Here is an 18530-nt window from a genome sequence, read left to right on the forward strand (position 1 = left end):
AGTAATCTTATATGGATGAAGCTGGACAACTTCCTCCTTTAGAATCCAGTAATGTTTTCAAATTAAAAGTCCTGTGTAAAGTCGCTTACTCTAAGTCTTGGGTTGAGAAGACAGGAGTCTATGGTGTCTTTTCTGTTTGCCGTAATCACATTGAACTTTCAAGGGAGAGTTCTAGTGTGTTGCCTTCAACACCAGCAAAAATGTGTAATTGCTTCAGTCTAACCCGAAGGAGTTTATTCTGAGAAGTTTTGTGATATTAGCTATCAGTGACTCTGTTGTAAACAGAATTATATTACTCTAATTTATTGCTTTTGGGGGAGGGGAGATAAGTGCTTAAAGATGGCGGGGAGCTAGGGCTCTTGCTTGTGTATATTTTTCTTTCTCAGATACATTGCTCCGCCTGTCCTTATGGCTCACTTAGCTCATATTATCACTGAGTCAATCTATTTGGTTTCTTTTTTACATGCAAAAATGCCTCAGTAATAGTTTTTCGTTTAATCTTGACCAAAGCTGACTTTAAGGTAAGAGAAATTTATTTTTATTTAGACAGCTACTATGAGATTGTTCTGAAGTTATTCTAATTTGTGCTAGCTCTAAGCCTTGAGGGGACTGTTCGGACACGGCTATTTGAATTTGGGGCTTTTGGACCTGGCTTTTTCTTTTTCTTGTTCTTTTTCATTTGGAATTTTAAAATTTCATGTCTGCTAAGATGATTTAGACCAGACATTGGAAAGGCAGACCACTGCCCAAGGGGCAAAACAGCCCGCTACCTATTTTATATGTAAAGTTTGATCAGAACACAGCACGTCTATTCATTTCCATATGGTCTGTGGCTGCTTTGGTGTTACAAGGGCAGAGTTGAAAAGTTGCAACAGAGACCACGTGGCCCGCAAACCTAAAATATTTACTATCTGGCCCTTTATAGCAAAAGTTTGCCAACCCCTGATTTAGATTAAAATTTAATAAAATTTAAAATTAGGAGAAAAAAAGATGTAAACTCCATTGAAGTGAGTTCGTATAGATAAAAGGATCATGATATTGTGACTAAAATTTATTATAAAGTGTAGCCTTGTTTATCCTGAGGGGGCTGTTCCTTTCCTCAGGGCCCGTCCAGCAGCCTGAGCTGTACGTGCAGGTGGTGACGCTTTGGTCAGTCCGTCTCCATGCCATTTGCTGCAGGCGCCCAGCTTAGCAAACAGTCCTTTGTGCCGTGTGTGTCAGATTCCCAGTAGCTCAGTGAAGAGAGCCAGCAGGTAGACTAGTTGTCTCTAGATGTGGGGACAAATGAAAAAAATAAAAATGTTGGCAGTCCTCTGGGTACTTGTATTTATACACAGTGATAAAAGGTACTTTAAAGAAGGAAGAGAAGTGGAAAAGGGGCTGGTTTCCCCCCTTTTCTGAGTAGTGGTGCTTGAGAGGATAAAGTCTGCCCTATATAGATAGTTGAAGGTAAATATTAACACATTTTCAACAATAATTTGTTGGTGATATTTGATAGTATTTCTCTGCATTTTTCTTTTTTCAAAGAGCCTTCCTAAAAATTAGTGTTAAGGCCATAAAATGGAAGGTCATTGTAGGGTGGAGAGAGACTTGGGTATGTAATGTTTATTGTTTTAATAATTCACACCTATGAAATATGAATTATTTTAGATGTGGAACAAATTTATTTTATGAAAGATAACATTGCCTAGAGAATATATTATCACTGCCAGTTTTTGATATTTTACTGTTCTCTACTGTTTGTTTTCTGCAGTGGGTTTTTGGTGTTAGGCTGGTAACAGTGAGCTTTCGCGACCCAGCAGTTAATGTGGTAAAAATCAAGAAGTCTATGCTTGACTTCTTTTTTGTCTTTGAGAGGTTAGTTAATTGTTTGTTAATATAACACAAATTCACATAAAAGCCATAATATGCCAGGAACCTGTATTCTTATTATATACTTAGAGTATCTATAAGTATCAGGAAAGAATTTATAAAATTGTTAGGGTTAATTATTTTACTCTTGTTTTAGTAGCTTTGAAGATGTTTTCCAATACTTAATTATCATTTTGATATTAATTTACATAAAAACTTAAAAAAGATCTTCAAATACAAAAAATTAAATTGATACTATTCCATTTAACTCCCAACTTTGAAAATCTTCATATCACATCTTTCTGCTCTGAGAGTGAACTTATAAAGTAGTAGTGTAATATTCAAGACATTTTCAAATACTTACCTGCTTTGGTATAATTGATGTTTTCTAATTTACTTGGATCTATTTTTTTGAAAAAATTATTTTTTGGTAGAATTTGCATTTATAACTGCTTTATAATTCACATTAAAATTTTTTGATTTGAAGAAGTGTCAAAACAAGCAAAATCAATTTTTACATCTTAAATAATATCTTAATAATTGTTTGAATATTTTTACTTTCTAATTTTTTTTGATACTTAACTGTTGCTTTTGATTCTGTTTTTCTCATGTTTTGTATTTTGATTATTTTAAGAATTTTAATTTAAAAGTTAAAACTATTTTATTGTATTTGAAAATCATGTCATTCAAACTATTGAAAAAGATGTGATTTATAAAGGACAATAATTATGTTTGAATTTCACTTTCTTTTGAACCTTTTGAGTATAAAGAATATTAATGGAGTCAGTATGTAGATTAGAGTAAGGGTCAGAAATAGATGAAAGCATTTCTTAATTGCTTTTCCTAACCCTTTTTTCTGACGTTGAGCTTTGACAGTCAGATTTTTAAGATTTCCTGGCTACTTAGAGATTTATGCAAGTGGGTGTCTGATGAAGCTAAGAGAAAAGTATGTTAGCAAGAATAACTTGAATTCCCGGGCCTCTAGAGTAATTTTGCTTTTCCCCGTCTTGGATCCTGCTTCCTGTGAAATTAGTAGAGCTGGAGAATATGCTGTGCATTCACCTAGTTGCTATGTTGAGGAGTCTGGAAAAGAATGAACAGATCACACACTCTATCTGATTCTTTTCAGTTTACCTAGTTTTTTTTCTAGCTCTTTTCTTTTTATTCTTCAGAAAGACCTTGAATTACCTAAAAGTGTTACTTGTTTTCTGCTTAAGCTTTTTGGCTGATTTCTATATTCAGTCGTAGACAGTAGTGTCTTTTCTTCATGTTGTCTTCAGTCTTTTAAGCTAGAGATTGTTATCAGGAGTTTATTATTCCTCAGTTGCCGTTTTCTTTATATGAGGAGAACTTGAAATACTGTTGTTACTGTTCTGGAGAAAAGTAGAAAGGTGTGGTTACTTCTCTTTGGGAGCTAAGTCCCATGTCTTACTCTAGCTTTTTTAAAGGAATACAGCCCAGACGTTTTTTGAATATTTATATTTGCTGAACACTTTGTTAAGCAGTTCCTATGGATTATTTTATTTAGTCCATACAACAAGCCTGTAAAGCAGTAGTATTATTTTGATTGCCGTTTCATAAATGAGTAAAAGAAAGGTCGGCAGAGGCCTTGGCTTATAGAACCGGTCTACACTGGAGCAAGGATGTGTTGCAGTCATGTATAGGTAGGGGCAAGGAGCCCTTGGCTCTGCGTTTTCCTCTTCTGGGCTGTGCAGACATGTTGTCTACAGGCTTGGAGATCTTGGCTCATTTCTTTGTCTTTTTTCAGATTTTTACAGATTTTTTTAAATCTTCTATATCTTGTTTACACTTTGTTGCTTCTGGTTTTGTCTGAGAAAAGTTTCCAGAGAATGACTGATTTTGAGACTTTCAATACCTACTTACGCCAGGGAAGGAAATGGTCATGAGGCCGTTGTGAGTATTCTCGGTATAAATCCTGAGATTGAAGGCCTGCACTGAGTAAGCCCCTTTCCTCCTCTTTGCCACTTTACCTTTGGCACTTTGTCAGCAGTGAGGGGAACAATAAAGTGAATACTGTAATGCTTAATCATTTTCCGGCTTGTAAATGGGCTCATATCAAAAATTCCATTCTGAGAAGGGCATTTTTCAGAGCTGTTAACTCCTTCCTAAAGATGTGGTGGAAAAAGGATGGATAGATTAGAAAATAATTTTCGACTCAAAGACCCTCCGCCAGCTCTTCACTTTGAATGTGAACCTTTGGATCCTTTCCTTCACATTTGGAAATAGTTAAATGGAGGCAGGGTTGGCCTTTCTGACATACCTAGCATTTCACAGTTTACTTTAATTAAACTGTAAAAGATCTTCATTTAATGTCCTTTATTTTTCTGAGCCTTCATAACCTTGAGACTTACTTCTGTCAGTGTGTTGACATGTCCGTGGTACTTTTTCCTTGAGAAATGTTCAACAGAGAAACACTTCCCTTCTTCCTCTTTCCCTCCTTCCATTTCTCTTCCTCCCTTTCTCTCTCCCCCGCCCCACTCCTACTTATAAAATTTAAGCATAGAGAAAATCTTCCCTCCAGCCCATTACGTACCATAAGTACCTAATAACAGTGCATCTGTTCTCAAGGTTGTAAATGCAGTGTTTCTAAATGAGGTGACGTTTACTAAAAAGTAAATTTAATCTCTCTCTTAGGTTTTAACTTTTTAAAATTCATTTTGCCTTCCAAAAGAGTGCATTGTTTTTTGGAATTTATAGGGCAATTGTAAAACAGAATCTATTGTGTGCTCTACAGAGCTCTTTTCCTATTTCTTCCTGTCTCACTGCCATAGTCTCTCTATTCCTTAATCCTTCTAGTTCATTGATCTTCTACTTGCTACTTGTTTATTATCCTAGAGGTTTTATATTTCTTAGTCACTCCGTTGTTTTATAAGCCGTGTCACAAGATTATTTCATTTTACTTTATTAATCTCTTGTTGACTTCCTAGCCCTGGGTTCTTTGGTGGACTTTTTCAGAGCTCTGTGTGCATTCCTTTGACAAATAACTTTTATATCTTGTCACGTCATCTTTCTTCTGTTCACCCTCAGATTATTTTTGCCTCTTAGCTCCTTAAAAAAAATTCCCTCCTGTAAGAAGTCAAGAGGCCTCATGATATGGTTATCATAGGCTCTGACTCTTGGGCTGTGGTCTTAGGAGTGTTACAGCTTTAGCTTAGCAGATATTTACAAATGCCTGCTATGACCAACACTGTGTAAGTCACTGGAGTGGGGAGAGTAAGACTTAGTCTTTGTCCTTTCTCAAAATGTGCTCATTTCCTCATAAGAAAATGAAGCCATTGGAGTAGATAACTCCGAGTGTCTCATCTGGCTGTGCAGCTCTGTCATCCTAAAGCGCTTATATTGTAGCCTGTGTGACCTTTTAGTCCTGCACTGTTGTGTGTGCGTGTGCATGTGTGTTTCGATTTGTCTTCTTAAAAAATAGTGTCTTCTTGGTTATTTCATAGATTCATAGAATTTACAAATAAGATGACCTTTAAAAATGATGTCATTTCATCATCTCTTTCACAGGCAAGGAAACAGGCCTTGGCAAAGTTAGTGACTGTACCCAGGTCACATAGTCGGTGGCAAAGCTGAGAGAAAACCCAGATCTCTTAATTTCTAGTTCGACGTTTTTCTATCTAAGTTGGCTGTTGAAAAGTTTTCTGATTCCAAATACTTTTGACTACGATGTGATTCCTAGTTTCATACTAAAATCTGGAAGTATTTCATTGGTATGGGTAGTAATTGCTGCAGAATTTGGCCGTTGAAGCCAGTGACTGTTGATCAAATGCCTCCTACATGCTGATCATGGGCTTGCGCTTTGTGGGCATACGAAAAAAGTACCTGACATTAATTCTCTCCTTAAAGATTTTGGGAACTGAGTTGAATTTATTGAAAATTAACTTAACCAAAACTCTTTTCTTTCCCTGCTGTCTCCTTTTGATCTTGTGCCTCGCCACCACTTAAAAAAATATCTTGATTATCTTTTCTTTAACTAGCATTAGAGAAACATATATTGCTCTCTAATTATGTGCCAGGCATGGGTGTTAAGGATGCCGAGTAAATCTCAGCCTTCAGGGGCGTGCTCCCTGTGGGCTGGGCATCCAGATGACGAACTATGCAGTGCACTTCATGCAGTGATTCTCAACCAGGCCAGTTTTGCCTCTCATGAGACAATAGGCAATGTCTGGAAATATTTTTCATTGTCACAACTCGGCGGGATGGAGTGTGCTGCTACTGGTATCCTGCTGAGTAAAGGCTGTTCAACATCCTCCAATGCACAGGACTGCCCCCATGACAAAGAATTATCTGACCCCAAGTGTCAGTAGTGTCAAGGTTGAGAAGCCTAGGGATAGGTTGATAATTGATTACTATATTCAAAATTGCTCCCATGTTTTTCCTGTTCTCTGCCTGGCACTGTCCTGTTCTAGAGGCGTCCATACATCACTATTGCCCCTAGTTTGGTTTAGGGGTCTGGGAAGGCTGAATTGACTCCTGAGGACAAGAAGAAGAGGGGGACAGACATACCAAGGGAGTGGTGTGAGTAGCCCCTTGGAGGTGACGGGAATGGCTGGGGAATTGCAGGTTGCTCATTATGACTGGAGGTTGAATGAGAAGGCTAGACAGCGAGGGAGGAAGTACCTCAAGGAGAGGATGTGGAAGTAACAAAGTGGAAGCCAGAAAATGGATGGCTCTGTGTACCCTGCTAAGGCATCTGGTCTTTAAAGGCTGCAGGAACCCAGGGTTGTTACATGTTCAGATTTGTCTTTTAGAAGGGTCACTTAAGTGTTTCGAGGAGAACTAATTGGAAGGAGACAGCTAGAGATAAGGAGTAGATGGGGAGGCTTTTGCTGACATCAGGTAAGAAATGAGCCAAGGAAGTGACAGTAGGGATGGGAAAAAAGTTGAATTCCAGAGATATTAAGGAGATTAAAAATTGGTTGGGGCATCAGGGAAGGGAGGAGCTAGGGTTGGGACATTGATTTCTGGCTTGGGCAAGCATAGATAGAAGACATGTACCACCCCTTCCCCTAGGGGAGATAGACAAGTCTCATCAGTGACAATTGCATCTAGCCTCAAGCCGAGCATCTTTTCATCAGTTCTGCATGTCGCCCCTTATGGTACAAAGGTTAAGCCAGCCATTCCAACACATCCAGCACACAAAGGTGAAGAGAGAGCAGGGCCCCTGCAATGAAAACTTCCTATGGGAAGGAGGGGACAACGGAAATACTCAGTAGCTGCTGTTTCACATCCTCCTGGAGAATACCAGGGCCCCTGCGCAGTGGCCGCAGAGTGAACGCCTTGGTTGGCCAGTTTCGCTGCTTTTGGTTGTGTTCTCTGAGAGGATCTCTTTTGTCCATTGTCCTTTGTAGCTCTTCTGGAAGGGTGTATAATTCATGTTCCAGCTCAGATGTCACCTCCTCAGAGAACTTTTCTCTGACCTCCTGGTATAAAATAGGCATCCAGTTTTTAATTGCCCTGTTGTAGCTATCGGCTGGGCGTGCATTATCTGCAATTATCTAGTTCATTTGCTTGTTTTACTGTTTCTGCCCCTGTTGTACTGGAATATCAGGTCATGGGGGTAGGAGGGGCCTTGGCTGATGTGTTCACTTTGAATCGTTAGTAACCTGCAATAATATCTGGCTCAATATATTTTTTGAAAGAATGAGTAAATGAATGACAGAAGCATAGAATGCTGAAGGAGGAACAGATTTTTTAGTTTTTATTTTTTTTTTGTTTGAGTTTTGGTGGGTGAGAGGAGGATGAATTCAGTTTTGGATATGATAAGTTTTAGGAATATTTAGGTCCAGATGTCCAATAGGCCGTTAAACATCCAAGTCCAAAGCTCAGGAGGAAAGTTACAGTAAAGATAACTGACTTTTACTGAGCCCTTCCCATGTGCCAGGCTCCATTCTGAGCACTTTACTGATCTTAGTAAAGGGGAGCTATAGATTTATGGAGGCAGAAGTTGAAACTATTGAGTGGGATGTTCAGAGAGTGTGCATCAGAAAAAAAATAGAGACAAAATCCTGGGGAAAACCAGTGTATGAGAGATGAGCAGAGAAAGAGGCTCCTCTCAGAAGCAGCGCAGCAGAGCAGGGAGAACTCTGGAAGAGTGTGGTGTCTAGGAATCCAGGGAGGGGGTGCAGGGAGGAGAGCCTACAGATGTCTCACCGAGACCTCAGCACGAAAGAAACGACGCTGGGAAGAGCTGTTTCTGGAAACCCTGGGGAAAGGAGCTAGGTTGAGGGTTTGAGAATTTAAAGTGGCCTGTGGGAAAGAGCTAGCAGAGAGGGAGAGTTTGGGAATGCCTTAAAGGGAAACAATTGTACTGCGTGGTTCCTGGGGAGGTGGGAGTTGATGGCAACCGGAGCATTGGTGGAAGAACGTCCTCAGCCCTGTCTTTTAGTTGGTTTCTTTGTATTTTCTGTAAACCTTCTGATTTTCTTGTTCTGTCATTTTCCCAGTGGAACAGAAGGCAGTAGAACCTTACCGGCCACCCTGTTTCTTGCCTGGTCAGGATGCAGTGGGGCCGGGTTGGCCACATCTACTGGCTCAGCTCCCATCAGCCGCAGAGCAGGAGTTCCAAGGAGAGTTCCTTTACTTAACTTCTTTTGCTAGGATCAGCTGTTAGTTTTGCATTTTTCCGAGTTACCATGGCTTCATATCATTGCATTTTTATTTCTTTCCACTAAGCCTGGATTGCATGAAAGCCATCTTTCACGAGTAGTCAAGCTACCAGTAGTTGAAATGGTTCAGCAATGTCCACAACTGCATGTTTAATAAGGAAGCCTAAATTACACATATAGCTTAGGAATTTAAGAATTTGCATCAACTTTTTTTTTTTTTCAGTGACAGGAATTAAGTTTCCAGTTGGGAAAATAGAGATAGTATCTTTAGAATGTGTTGTTCAAATATAAAGTGTACCTTAGTTTCCTGATACATGGATTCTAAAACTTTTCACCTTGCTTGAGATTTTCTGAATTTATATCTAGCTCTAACATGCCCATGGATAATGGAGCGAAGTGATATAGAAAATTAAGTATTTTTCTCTTTGTTGCTTTTGAAAGGAAATACATTCGATAGAAATAATTTTTAAAGGAGGATCTGACTTATTTGAAAACAGTTTCCCATAATTTTTATTGCAGCCTCTGGAGCTTAGGAAGTCATCTCTTTTGATAATCTGTTTAAAAAATGTGAACAAATTATATGATGGCATGTGAAAAGTTGACAAAAATAGTTAAAACCAGCCTACTTCATCAAAAGTAATAGTGATGCTGTCAGCAAACTGAAGCATGTTCAGTTGAGGTGTCTTGACCAACCTTGGATTCTTGCTGAGACAAAATGGCATGCAGACCTGGGAAGGAGTGGGTGGGGAGGAAGGATGATTCAGGAGGAGAGGTGTTATACGAGTTCCCCAAGACGGTCAAGTTTGGTACAGTACTCAGATTTTCAGCAATACCATTGAGTGTGTGACTGATACAGAGGTACTTAGCTCCTTCAAAGATAAAACCTTTTGCTGTTTCTCTGCTTTTTATTGTGAGGACTTCTTTACATTCTTAAAATTTATCGAACACCCCAGAGAGCTTTTGTTTATATAGATTATATTGATTGATATTTACTGTATTAGAAGTGAAAACTGAGAAAATTTAAAAATATTTATTAATTAACTTAAAAGTACCAATTAGAAATTCACTAATGCTTTTATGAAAAATAACTATATGTAAAAAAATTAGTGAGAAAAATAACATTGCTGTGCATTTTTGTCAATTTCATTAATATCTAGGTTAATCAAAGACGACTAGGTTCTCAAATCTGCTTCTGCATTCAATCTGTCATTTGTAATATTTTACTCTAAGTCATGAGAGAAGAGAGCAAAAAAGGCAAATTACATCTTTGTATTTCTAAGAAAATAGTTTTCAGCTCATGGACCCCTGGGGGGTTCCTGGACCACACTTTGAGAACTGCTTGGCTCAGTTATACATTTCTTGAGGACAGAGACCATTGCTTTGGTTTCCCTTCTTCTATTCCTTGGAGCCTGGTAAAATACTCTATGTTGACTCCTCCAATGTATTTACTGATTCAACTTTCCCCTATAAAATTCCAGGGAAAGGAACTATGGGTAAATCAGGACTGAACTTCCTGTTCAGGATGCCTTTCCCCTTATTAGTCATGCTGTAAGAATCCATCTAAGTCCTTTGACTCAGCAGCCATAGAGGTGCCACTGGACTCTTTACTCTGTCTGATGACATTGTAGACTGGTTACAAATCAAGATAAGTAGTTTAGGAAAAAATACTCCCTTTTCAGTACAATGAGTTCTAGGAAGTCTTGGCGGTTGCTGGGAGAAAGAAGCTAGAATTATTTCCTAGAAACAGAGTGAAAAAGTCTTTGCAGAAGTTTTAGGGAGCCTAGCTGGCACATGGGACCCACTCTGCTCTCCAGGAAGCATATGTGCTCCTCCAGTTCGCATTTTCTGCACCAAGGCAATGGCAGGTGGCCTGAAGAGTGAGTGGGAAGCAATAATCAGCTCTCCAAGTAACAGCATTTTCGTTTGCCAAGTGTTATGTTAATGTTCTCCAAATTTATGGTAGAAATATGCAAACTTAGGTTGAAAATATGCATACTGTTAGTTTAAGTTTTCAGACTTTTGATAAAATGTAGGTAAACAATCCCAAAAGGTATCTTAAAAATTATGTGCTAAATTTTTGCATAAAACAAATATGTGTACAACTTACATCGTTTACATCAGAGCAAAGTTATCAGCCACATCAGGAAAAATCTTTATGAATACAGTAGCATAAAAGCAGTTGCTTTTGCGTTTGACTTGCAAAGAAATGGGAGCAAAGATGTTTTAAAAACAGCATGACTTTGTCTGCTTTATCTGAATGAGTAGAGGCATTTTCTAACTGCTTGCCTGTTGGGCACGTAAGTCGTAGTGGTACACTCTTACTAATAGTCTCTGAACTTCTTTCTCTGTCCTTTTCTTCCGGGCCGTACATTGCTGCCTTTAGCGCTTCAGCATGGAAGGGATCTCAAATGTCATTCAGAATGGCCTCCGCCACACCTTTGGAAACTCAGGTGCAGAGAAACAGGTGCTCGGTTATCCTTATTTTCCTCCTTCTCTGCTTTTTCAATCTCTATGTAAGTGAAGGTCCTGAAAGCTGGCAATTTTACTAATTTACTAAGACTATTGCTTAAAAGAGAGAAATGAAAGTTCATTATATTTATAGTCTTGATAATGCATAGAATTTCCCTTTAGGAAAAAGCATTTTTCAAATTGGACAACAAACTAAATGCATTCTTAATACAGATTTTAAAGCTCCATTTTTCACTTTTACCTTTAAACAAATAGATATTAATATATTGACACAATGAATTGCATGCATCGAATATATACTTGAAAATAACTAAACTAGAAGACACTAATTCTCAAAGTCCAGGAAACATCACCTCATTTTTGGGGGAAGAAAGCCAGATGCCGGTATTTTTTTAGACTAGAGTTCTAGGTCAAAATGTCTAGAGAGTATATCTTACCTATTTTTAAATGAAATTCATGTGTTTTTAAGGTGTATCATGTCGTCGGCCAACTCGTCGGCCAACTCAGTTGTCTGCCAAATGAGGCATGAGACATTATTTATACAAAATTACATATGGCTATAAATATACAGCCACATGTGTAGCAATTTGTTTTTTATTAACATTTTTATAAGATGATTTAAGGAATATCATGAACATGGGAGACACATCTACACTGAGTGTGCTTAAAATTTCCTTTCACAATTTGAAATTTTCGCTTCAGAAAGGAAACTCTTCAGTTTAGCTCTTAAGTGAAGACTGAGAAAGTGCAGAGGGTCCCGCCTGTAGGCAGTGCGTCAGAAGAAGGCATTTGAGCCGAGGGTTTGTACTGAAGATAGTTCTGTATTACTCCAGAAGGGCGGTAATCGACATGGAATAATCCTTCCCACTGTCACCTGCAGCTCACAAAGGGCCTTCATGAAGGGTGGTTGAATTTTTGTTTTATTCTGGTGCCTCTCACCTCTCTCAAACCCACAAGATGGCAAAATAACTTACAAACTGACCCAGCACACGGGAGTGGGGCAGGAAGGCCCAAAAGCGTAGCCAGATCACCTGCGTGCCAAGGCACAGCTGCCTGACGCTCCTCCAGGTCGCCTGACACACGGGCTATTGGTGAGGCCCCAGGAGAGTATGTGTCCAACTGTTTGTGTGTTCTTTACACGAGAAAAACATACTCGGTTGTACTGTTGGGTGTCATCTTGGAGAAGTCTACACCGGAAAGATGGTAGGAGTTAAGTCTCTTAAAGACTGAACAGTTTACTGTTCCTCCTTTTCTTAGGGAACCAATTATTGTTAAGCAGTTTTATCTTGTCTTGTGATTGTGAGTGGGGTAAAAATCACTCAGAGATTAGGAATAGAGCCGAGATTTCAGGCAGGGGCTAAATAAGGTGGGTCTCAGGAGATTGCAAGGTGGGTCTGAGGAAAACCAGTGATCTCTAGATGAGCACACGGAAACTACACTGAACTATGTATTTTTTGGTGGAGTGGTCAGAATAGGGGAATCTGGACGATAATTCTAGATTATGCTTTCTTGGGACATAGTTATAGGACGTAACTCTGAGACTTACGAGCCTTTTACAGTGGCCAACGAGGCAGTTCGTCTCACTTTCAGACAAGAATTTTCATTATGCATTAGACCATTCTCTCCTTTCATTTTTCTCTTTTCCTTTAGTACCTTTAAACATTTATAACTACTTGTACAATAATTTAAAATAATAATAATAATACACTTCTAAAATTATTTGGGCAAGTTTGTCTTTGATGGCTTCTGGAAGAAGCTAGTGTGTGTTTTTCAAGTCGTCGAGTTATCTGTGTGCCCATTTTGTTCAGCTAGAAAAAAATGGTCTGAAACAATTCTTTGGCTGTTGGGAGTTATATTGTTATGCAGAACTGTTAGAACTACGTTTTTAGTTTAAAATACTATTTTAAAAATGTGTTGAAAAATATGCAAGGAGAATGTTAGATAAGACTTCACTTTGAAAATGAACAAATTGCACAAATCACCCTCAGACCTACTCCTGTAAAATTTTCGATAACTGAAAGGCAAAAAAGTGGATATTTATGTTGACACTGGACTTGTATGAGGCAGATAGAGGTGGGCAAGAAATGAGCTCTGGCTGAGATAGCAAGATACCTGTGTTCATTACTAAAGTAACTCATGTTTCATGTGATAAAATAGACTTTCTAGTGACTGTATCAACTTTTTGCAGAGAAGGTAATTCAGATTTAAGTGACACGTGCTTTTTTTTTAACTTGGCAGTACTTGACCACGGTCATTCCCTATGAGAAAAAAAATGGACCACCATCTGTTGAAGATCTTCAAATATTAACGAAAAGTGAGCAAAGACAAAACTAAACTGTTACCTTATTTATTTTTGTTGATTCTCACTACTGATTTTAGTTGGCTGATTTTGTTGTTATTGTTTTGTTTCGTCAATTTGGAACAGTTTATTCTTTTGAGAACGAAACCATAAATGGCTATGACATCAAACACAACACTAGAGTTGATTTGTATTTTTTCTGCTTTTCTTACCTTTTGAAATATTGACACGTTGACCTTTTTGAGAAAAAAGGGTAACTTGATTTTCTATCACCTCTTGTATGTTTAAGAACATAGCCATATATCAACAACCAAGGTGCTTCGTGGATCTTATATAAATATGACTGTCAGTAACTCAGTGGGAAAGATTTAGGGGAAATGCGGCCTAAAACACGCTCCTTTCCTAGGAATGTCGAACGCGAGGTAGTAGAGGTAGAACATACATTGATAGTAGTATTTTAAGAATATTCATTAATTCAGCCAATATTTAATGAAGCTCTCCTCTGTGCCAGGCCATGTTCTGTTCACTCAGGATGCTTTAGTGAACAAACAGACAAAAATATTCCACCTTCAAGGGGCTTGCATTTTCAAATAATTTGTTAGACTTAAATAAACATTATATTGAATGTCTTGTATGATAGCCATAAATGAGCCCTGAATTCTGGTTCTATCCCTGTCAGTTACAGGGATATCTTTGGCAGTCACTTACCCTCTCTTGGTCACGGTGAAAAATCGGGATAAAAGTATTTGCTCTATTTGCCTCATAGTAAATAAGTTAACGTATGTGGGGTTTGGGGTAAGTCACTCAGCCTTGTTTTTTTGAAGGGATTGAATTTGCCGATCTGTTAGGTTCTTTCTAGTTAAATATTTGTGATAAGTGTTAATTAAAGAGGGAACCAAATGAGAGCACATCACATGAGTGGATATTGATGATATCTGTTTTGGAAATTAAGGACATAGAGGCATGGGTTATGGGGAGCAGAAGGAAAGGAGCGAGTGACTTATTTACAAGCTGCCTGCATGCTAGCCTGAAGCTTTTATTCTTTTCTTGGTGAACAACACTTTCAAAACATTTTTTACTTAAATATGCATCAATCAGGTGATGCCAGCCAGTCTAAAATAAAGAAGAGATTAACTGGGTGCCCAGCCCGCTAATTTCCAGGAGAACTCCTGAAGTTATGAGTGTCCAGGATCACACAGGAGAATGGTTAACTACAGGGCGGGGTCTCCTGAGTCCCAGGCCACTGTGCTTTTTAATAACGCTAGCTTTTGCTATGTGATTTTTATACAGAACTGAAAACAAAGCTAAAATGTGATCGAAAGCAGAAGTACTGAACATAGTACCCCTCTAAGAAGGGAACATAAATATTGCCTGGGAGCCAGGAATTACTGAGAGACCTCGTTTTTTCAGATCAAGGACAGACACATCCTTGTCCAAACCACAGTCATCATAATTCCCAAATTGAAGTGTCCTTAGGCCAATTCTTAGATGATGTCTTCTTAGCCTGACACAATTTGGAAACTCTGGGTGATTGAAGGCATACATGTAGGGTGTGTGAATGAATGTCCATCTTAATATAGTTATGAAGACAGGATTGTTTTGCAGACAGTAGATGGAAGAATGACCTTCACTTTGAAAGTGAAAAATGTGGTTATCTCCTAAAAACTTTGGGGAGAACCTGAGCCTCTGTGGCCACCACCTGTAGATGTTAGCCACAGGGGAAGCCCAGTGGAGACCATCGCAGTGTTTATGAATATGTAGCCTTCCTCATAAAAGCTACTGGAGGTGCAATAATAATAGTAATAAGAATTACAATGATATTTGTCGTGTTAGTAATTCTGGCTAATGCTTACATATCATATATTATGTGCCAGGCACTATTCTAAGTCTGTTACATCTGAATTAGTAACTTAACACTCACAACAAGCCTTTGAGACAGGTCTAATTATTGCTCTCATTTTACAGATGAGGAACTTGGTTCACTGAGTGGTTAGGTAACTTGCTCAAAGTCCCACAGCTAGGAAGTGGCAGAGCCAGGGTTGAAACCCAGGAATGCTGACCTGACAGTCATACTATGTTGTCTTGTTATATGTCTGGGGAAAAACAGTGAGACATTTTCCCCAGGATGCTCTGCAGAAAGTTTGAGTTGGCCGTTACTGTGAAAGTGCAGTATTCCTTTGTGGGTTTATCTGTACCTGGGTGGTCTAGATTTTTTTTAACTGTCATAGTAGCTGTTTTTTCTCTTTTCTCTTTACTTAAAGATAAAATTTTCAAAGACTCCCTGTAGGATGAGGCTAATTCCTCCAGGTTCCTCCGTAGTATAGAGGAGTGGGCGGCCTGCTGGGGTGCTGCTGCATGGAAGTCTTTTCTGCATTTTGGTCTCTTCTTTAAAAGTTTCCAAGAAGGCTGACACATAAGCTCCTTGGAAAGTATAGCTAACTATTCACGTATCTAAGAGCTCCGCGAGCTTGTGAGACGCGGCACTGAGGTGCTCCTGTGCCCCAGAGCTCGCAGAAACGCACAGTGTGGTAACTCACTTTTCAGTATTTATGATGACAAAACGGAGGCTCTGTGTAAATAACCTCGTTCCTCTTTCCTGCCTCCACTGTGTGGAAATTTTAAATCAGGGAAATAACTCTTAGATAACTACAATGTTCTTACCTGAATAAGGGCTTATTCAACTAAAATAAATTCTTAAGCATTTGCAGCTGTATTCCCTTATCTAGAAAATAACCAATAATTTTCATGAATCAGTTATACCATATAATTAATTAAGACTAAGGATACAATGATTGAAATTAAATATTTTTTATCTGAATTTGAAATTGTTGCCTTTTCTTTCTCTTTTATTTTGCAGTTCTTCAGGCCATGAAAGAGGACAGTGAAAAAGTTCCGAGCTTGTTAACTGATTATATACTGAAAGGTGAGTTTTATAATTGTCTATGTGCAATGGTCGGGAAGTTTTGATGAGTCAATAAATGCATCGTCTTGCTAGTAGATTAAAAAGTAACTTTAAAGGCATTAATTTTGTTATTAATCTCATTTGTGCAGGGTGAAGATAGACAGAAGGCTTACTTACGCTCCCAACATTATAAATTATAGTTATATAAAATTTAACTTTTATTTGAGGTCCTGGGCTGGAAATAATTTCCACAGCGAAATTATAAACATTGAGGAGGCAGTGGGGGAAATATTATGGAGATATTGCCATAATTATGTGAATCTTAGGTGTCAACATGGGGAGGGTTTGAGAAGGGTTGTCTCTGCCATCTTGGGGACAATAGAAAGAGGAGGACAGATCAGTGAGGACGGATGAAGGAGGGAACAGTCAAATCAGTTGACAGTCCCTAAGGGAATAAGAAAGGAATTGGTGTAAGGGACAGGGAGGGGAGGGGAAAAAGAAAAAGAATGGGCTTTCATAAAACCGGGACAGTGAAAAACGACCCATAAATCTTAGGGTAAAGATCACAGAGGACAGAATAGCGATGAGGCAAAGGGAGATTGAGAAGTTAGTGAAGTCAGTTACTTTGCTGAGGAAAGAGCAAAATTTGGATAATAGACAGGAGACTGAAGCACTTAGTTATAGGCAGAACTAATACTTTTCAATGAAATTAAAAAAAAAATAGCAGTTATTCAAGTGACAGATTTTCAAAGCATCACAACATGCATCCGGTAGTGTTTGATCCAATTTTGAGAGCAATCCTCTTCTGGTAACATTTTTCTTCTTTGGATTCTCTCTTCTCCGTCAGAGTCGTTAGCGCAACATAAGGAAGGTTGGGATTTCTGAGACCTTAGATGACTCAGACGGGACTTGTCTTCAATCATAGCTTCATAAAGAGGGAACCTCTGGGTGTATACTGGGAGCTCAAAGTGAATCCAGTCACGCGTCGCCTAACGATGGGGACACATTCTGAGAAATTTGTTGTTAGGTGATTTCGTTGTTGTGTGACTATCATAGAATACTTACACAGACCTAGATGGAGTAGCCTACTACACACCTAGACTGTGTGGTCCTAATTTTATGGGACCACTGTTGTCTGTGTAGTCCGTTGTTGACAGAAACGTCGTGATGGTGCATGACTGTAATAAATATCACCTGTAAGAGCCTGAGCCTTGATTGGAGCCAGCCGTTAGGAGGTTAACAGGGGAGAATAGGCTGAATTGACATTATTGTTTTTTAATAAGCTGTGTTTTCTGATGGACGGGTTTTTCTTCCTGTTACATTCTGAATTTTTTCTTTTGATACTTGACATCTTTGTTTGCTTTTGTGTTGTGCTAGCATTGATATGAAAACTGGATTGTTGAGGTTTGTTCTTATAGATGTGAAACAGGAATGAGATGAACATAAAGCACATGTCTTAAATTTTAATTATGGTGGGTGCCTAGGGCACTGCCATGAGGGGCAGAGATAGAATGAGCTTCTGAAGCATTCTCTAGCTATTTTATCATTTGACGCATGGAAGAATTTTATGACCCAGAGCACAGTGCTCTGGGAGGAAATGATCTTTAATTTTTTCCTCTGAAAACCCAGGACTGTAACTGTGACCCATCCTGCATGCCTTAGGGAAGCAGTGCGCTCCTAATTGTGCTCCTCATGCGCGGGCCACCGGCTCCAGCCTGTGAGCCCAGGTCTGTCTGTGCTGCCCCTGCTTTCGATGACCTGCTTGTGTGCGCGCACTGTGGTTTGGCCTCAGCTTTGGATTGTGAGGACTGGGTGGAAAAGCAGCTTAGGCTTCAGACTAAAGCAGTGACTGCAGTCGACAACAGGAAGAGGGGAGTGTAATGCTCAGAGGTGTTAGGTGCGTGGGAAGCTGCCGATGTGGGGTGATTTAAAATGCTCTTTTCCACCCATCCTGGAAATCCACAGCCAGTTACTGATTCCTCTTCCTCAGGGATCAGTAGAACCCCTGCCTGGGAGGGGGCGTTGCTCAAGGAAGACGTCTCCTTCCTCTTTCTTGGGGGAACTTTCTCATTGTTGCTTTAACACCGTGACTTTGACTTGGCTGATTAAATATACTACCTAAATTTTAATGTGAAGGTGAGAAGTGAAAGCTAGAAAAGTGTCCTCATCTGGCCTGAGAAAGATGGTATGGATGCTGTTTGGGCTCCTTCAGCTTCTCTTTCTCACACCTGCTGAATTACCCACCGCAGCCTGCAGCCGGCCCGCCTTCGACAGTTGTACCAAAGGCTGGTTGCGTAGGTATGGCTCTGGCTGTGCTGATGCCAGACAGGAATAACGTGTGCAGACTGGCACCCTTCTTTGACTTCCCCAGGGAACCCTT

At 39.2% G+C, this 18530-nt stretch overlaps 1 protein-coding gene across 6 annotated transcripts in view; it reads left to right on the forward strand.

The window, feature by feature from the left end:
* FEZ2 (fasciculation and elongation protein zeta 2) overlaps positions 1–18530 on the forward strand; it is a 38827-nt gene that overhangs the window by 19044 nt on the left and 1253 nt on the right. For 2 of the 6 annotated variants that reach the window (XR_011526592.1, XM_070574086.1), the window contains exons 6-8: positions 10864–10944; positions 13188–13263; positions 16106–16171. Coding sequence is in view for 2 of the 6 variants with exons in the window: in XM_070574086.1 (XP_070430187.1) it covers positions 10864–10944; positions 13188–13263; positions 16106–16171 (223 nt within the window). In the remaining 4 variants the exon portion in view is untranslated. Of the gene's footprint in view, positions 1–10863; positions 10994–13187; positions 13264–16105; positions 16172–18530 lie in introns of all 6 variants that reach the window. The other 4 variants (XR_011526593.1, XM_070574087.1, XR_011526594.1 and 1 more) reach the window with 3 other exon arrangements.

Source organism: Equus przewalskii, chromosome 14 (assembly GCF_037783145.1).
Source record: "Equus przewalskii isolate Varuska chromosome 14, EquPr2, whole genome shotgun sequence".
Classification (NCBI taxonomy): Eukaryota; Metazoa; Chordata; class Mammalia; order Perissodactyla; family Equidae; genus Equus; species Equus przewalskii.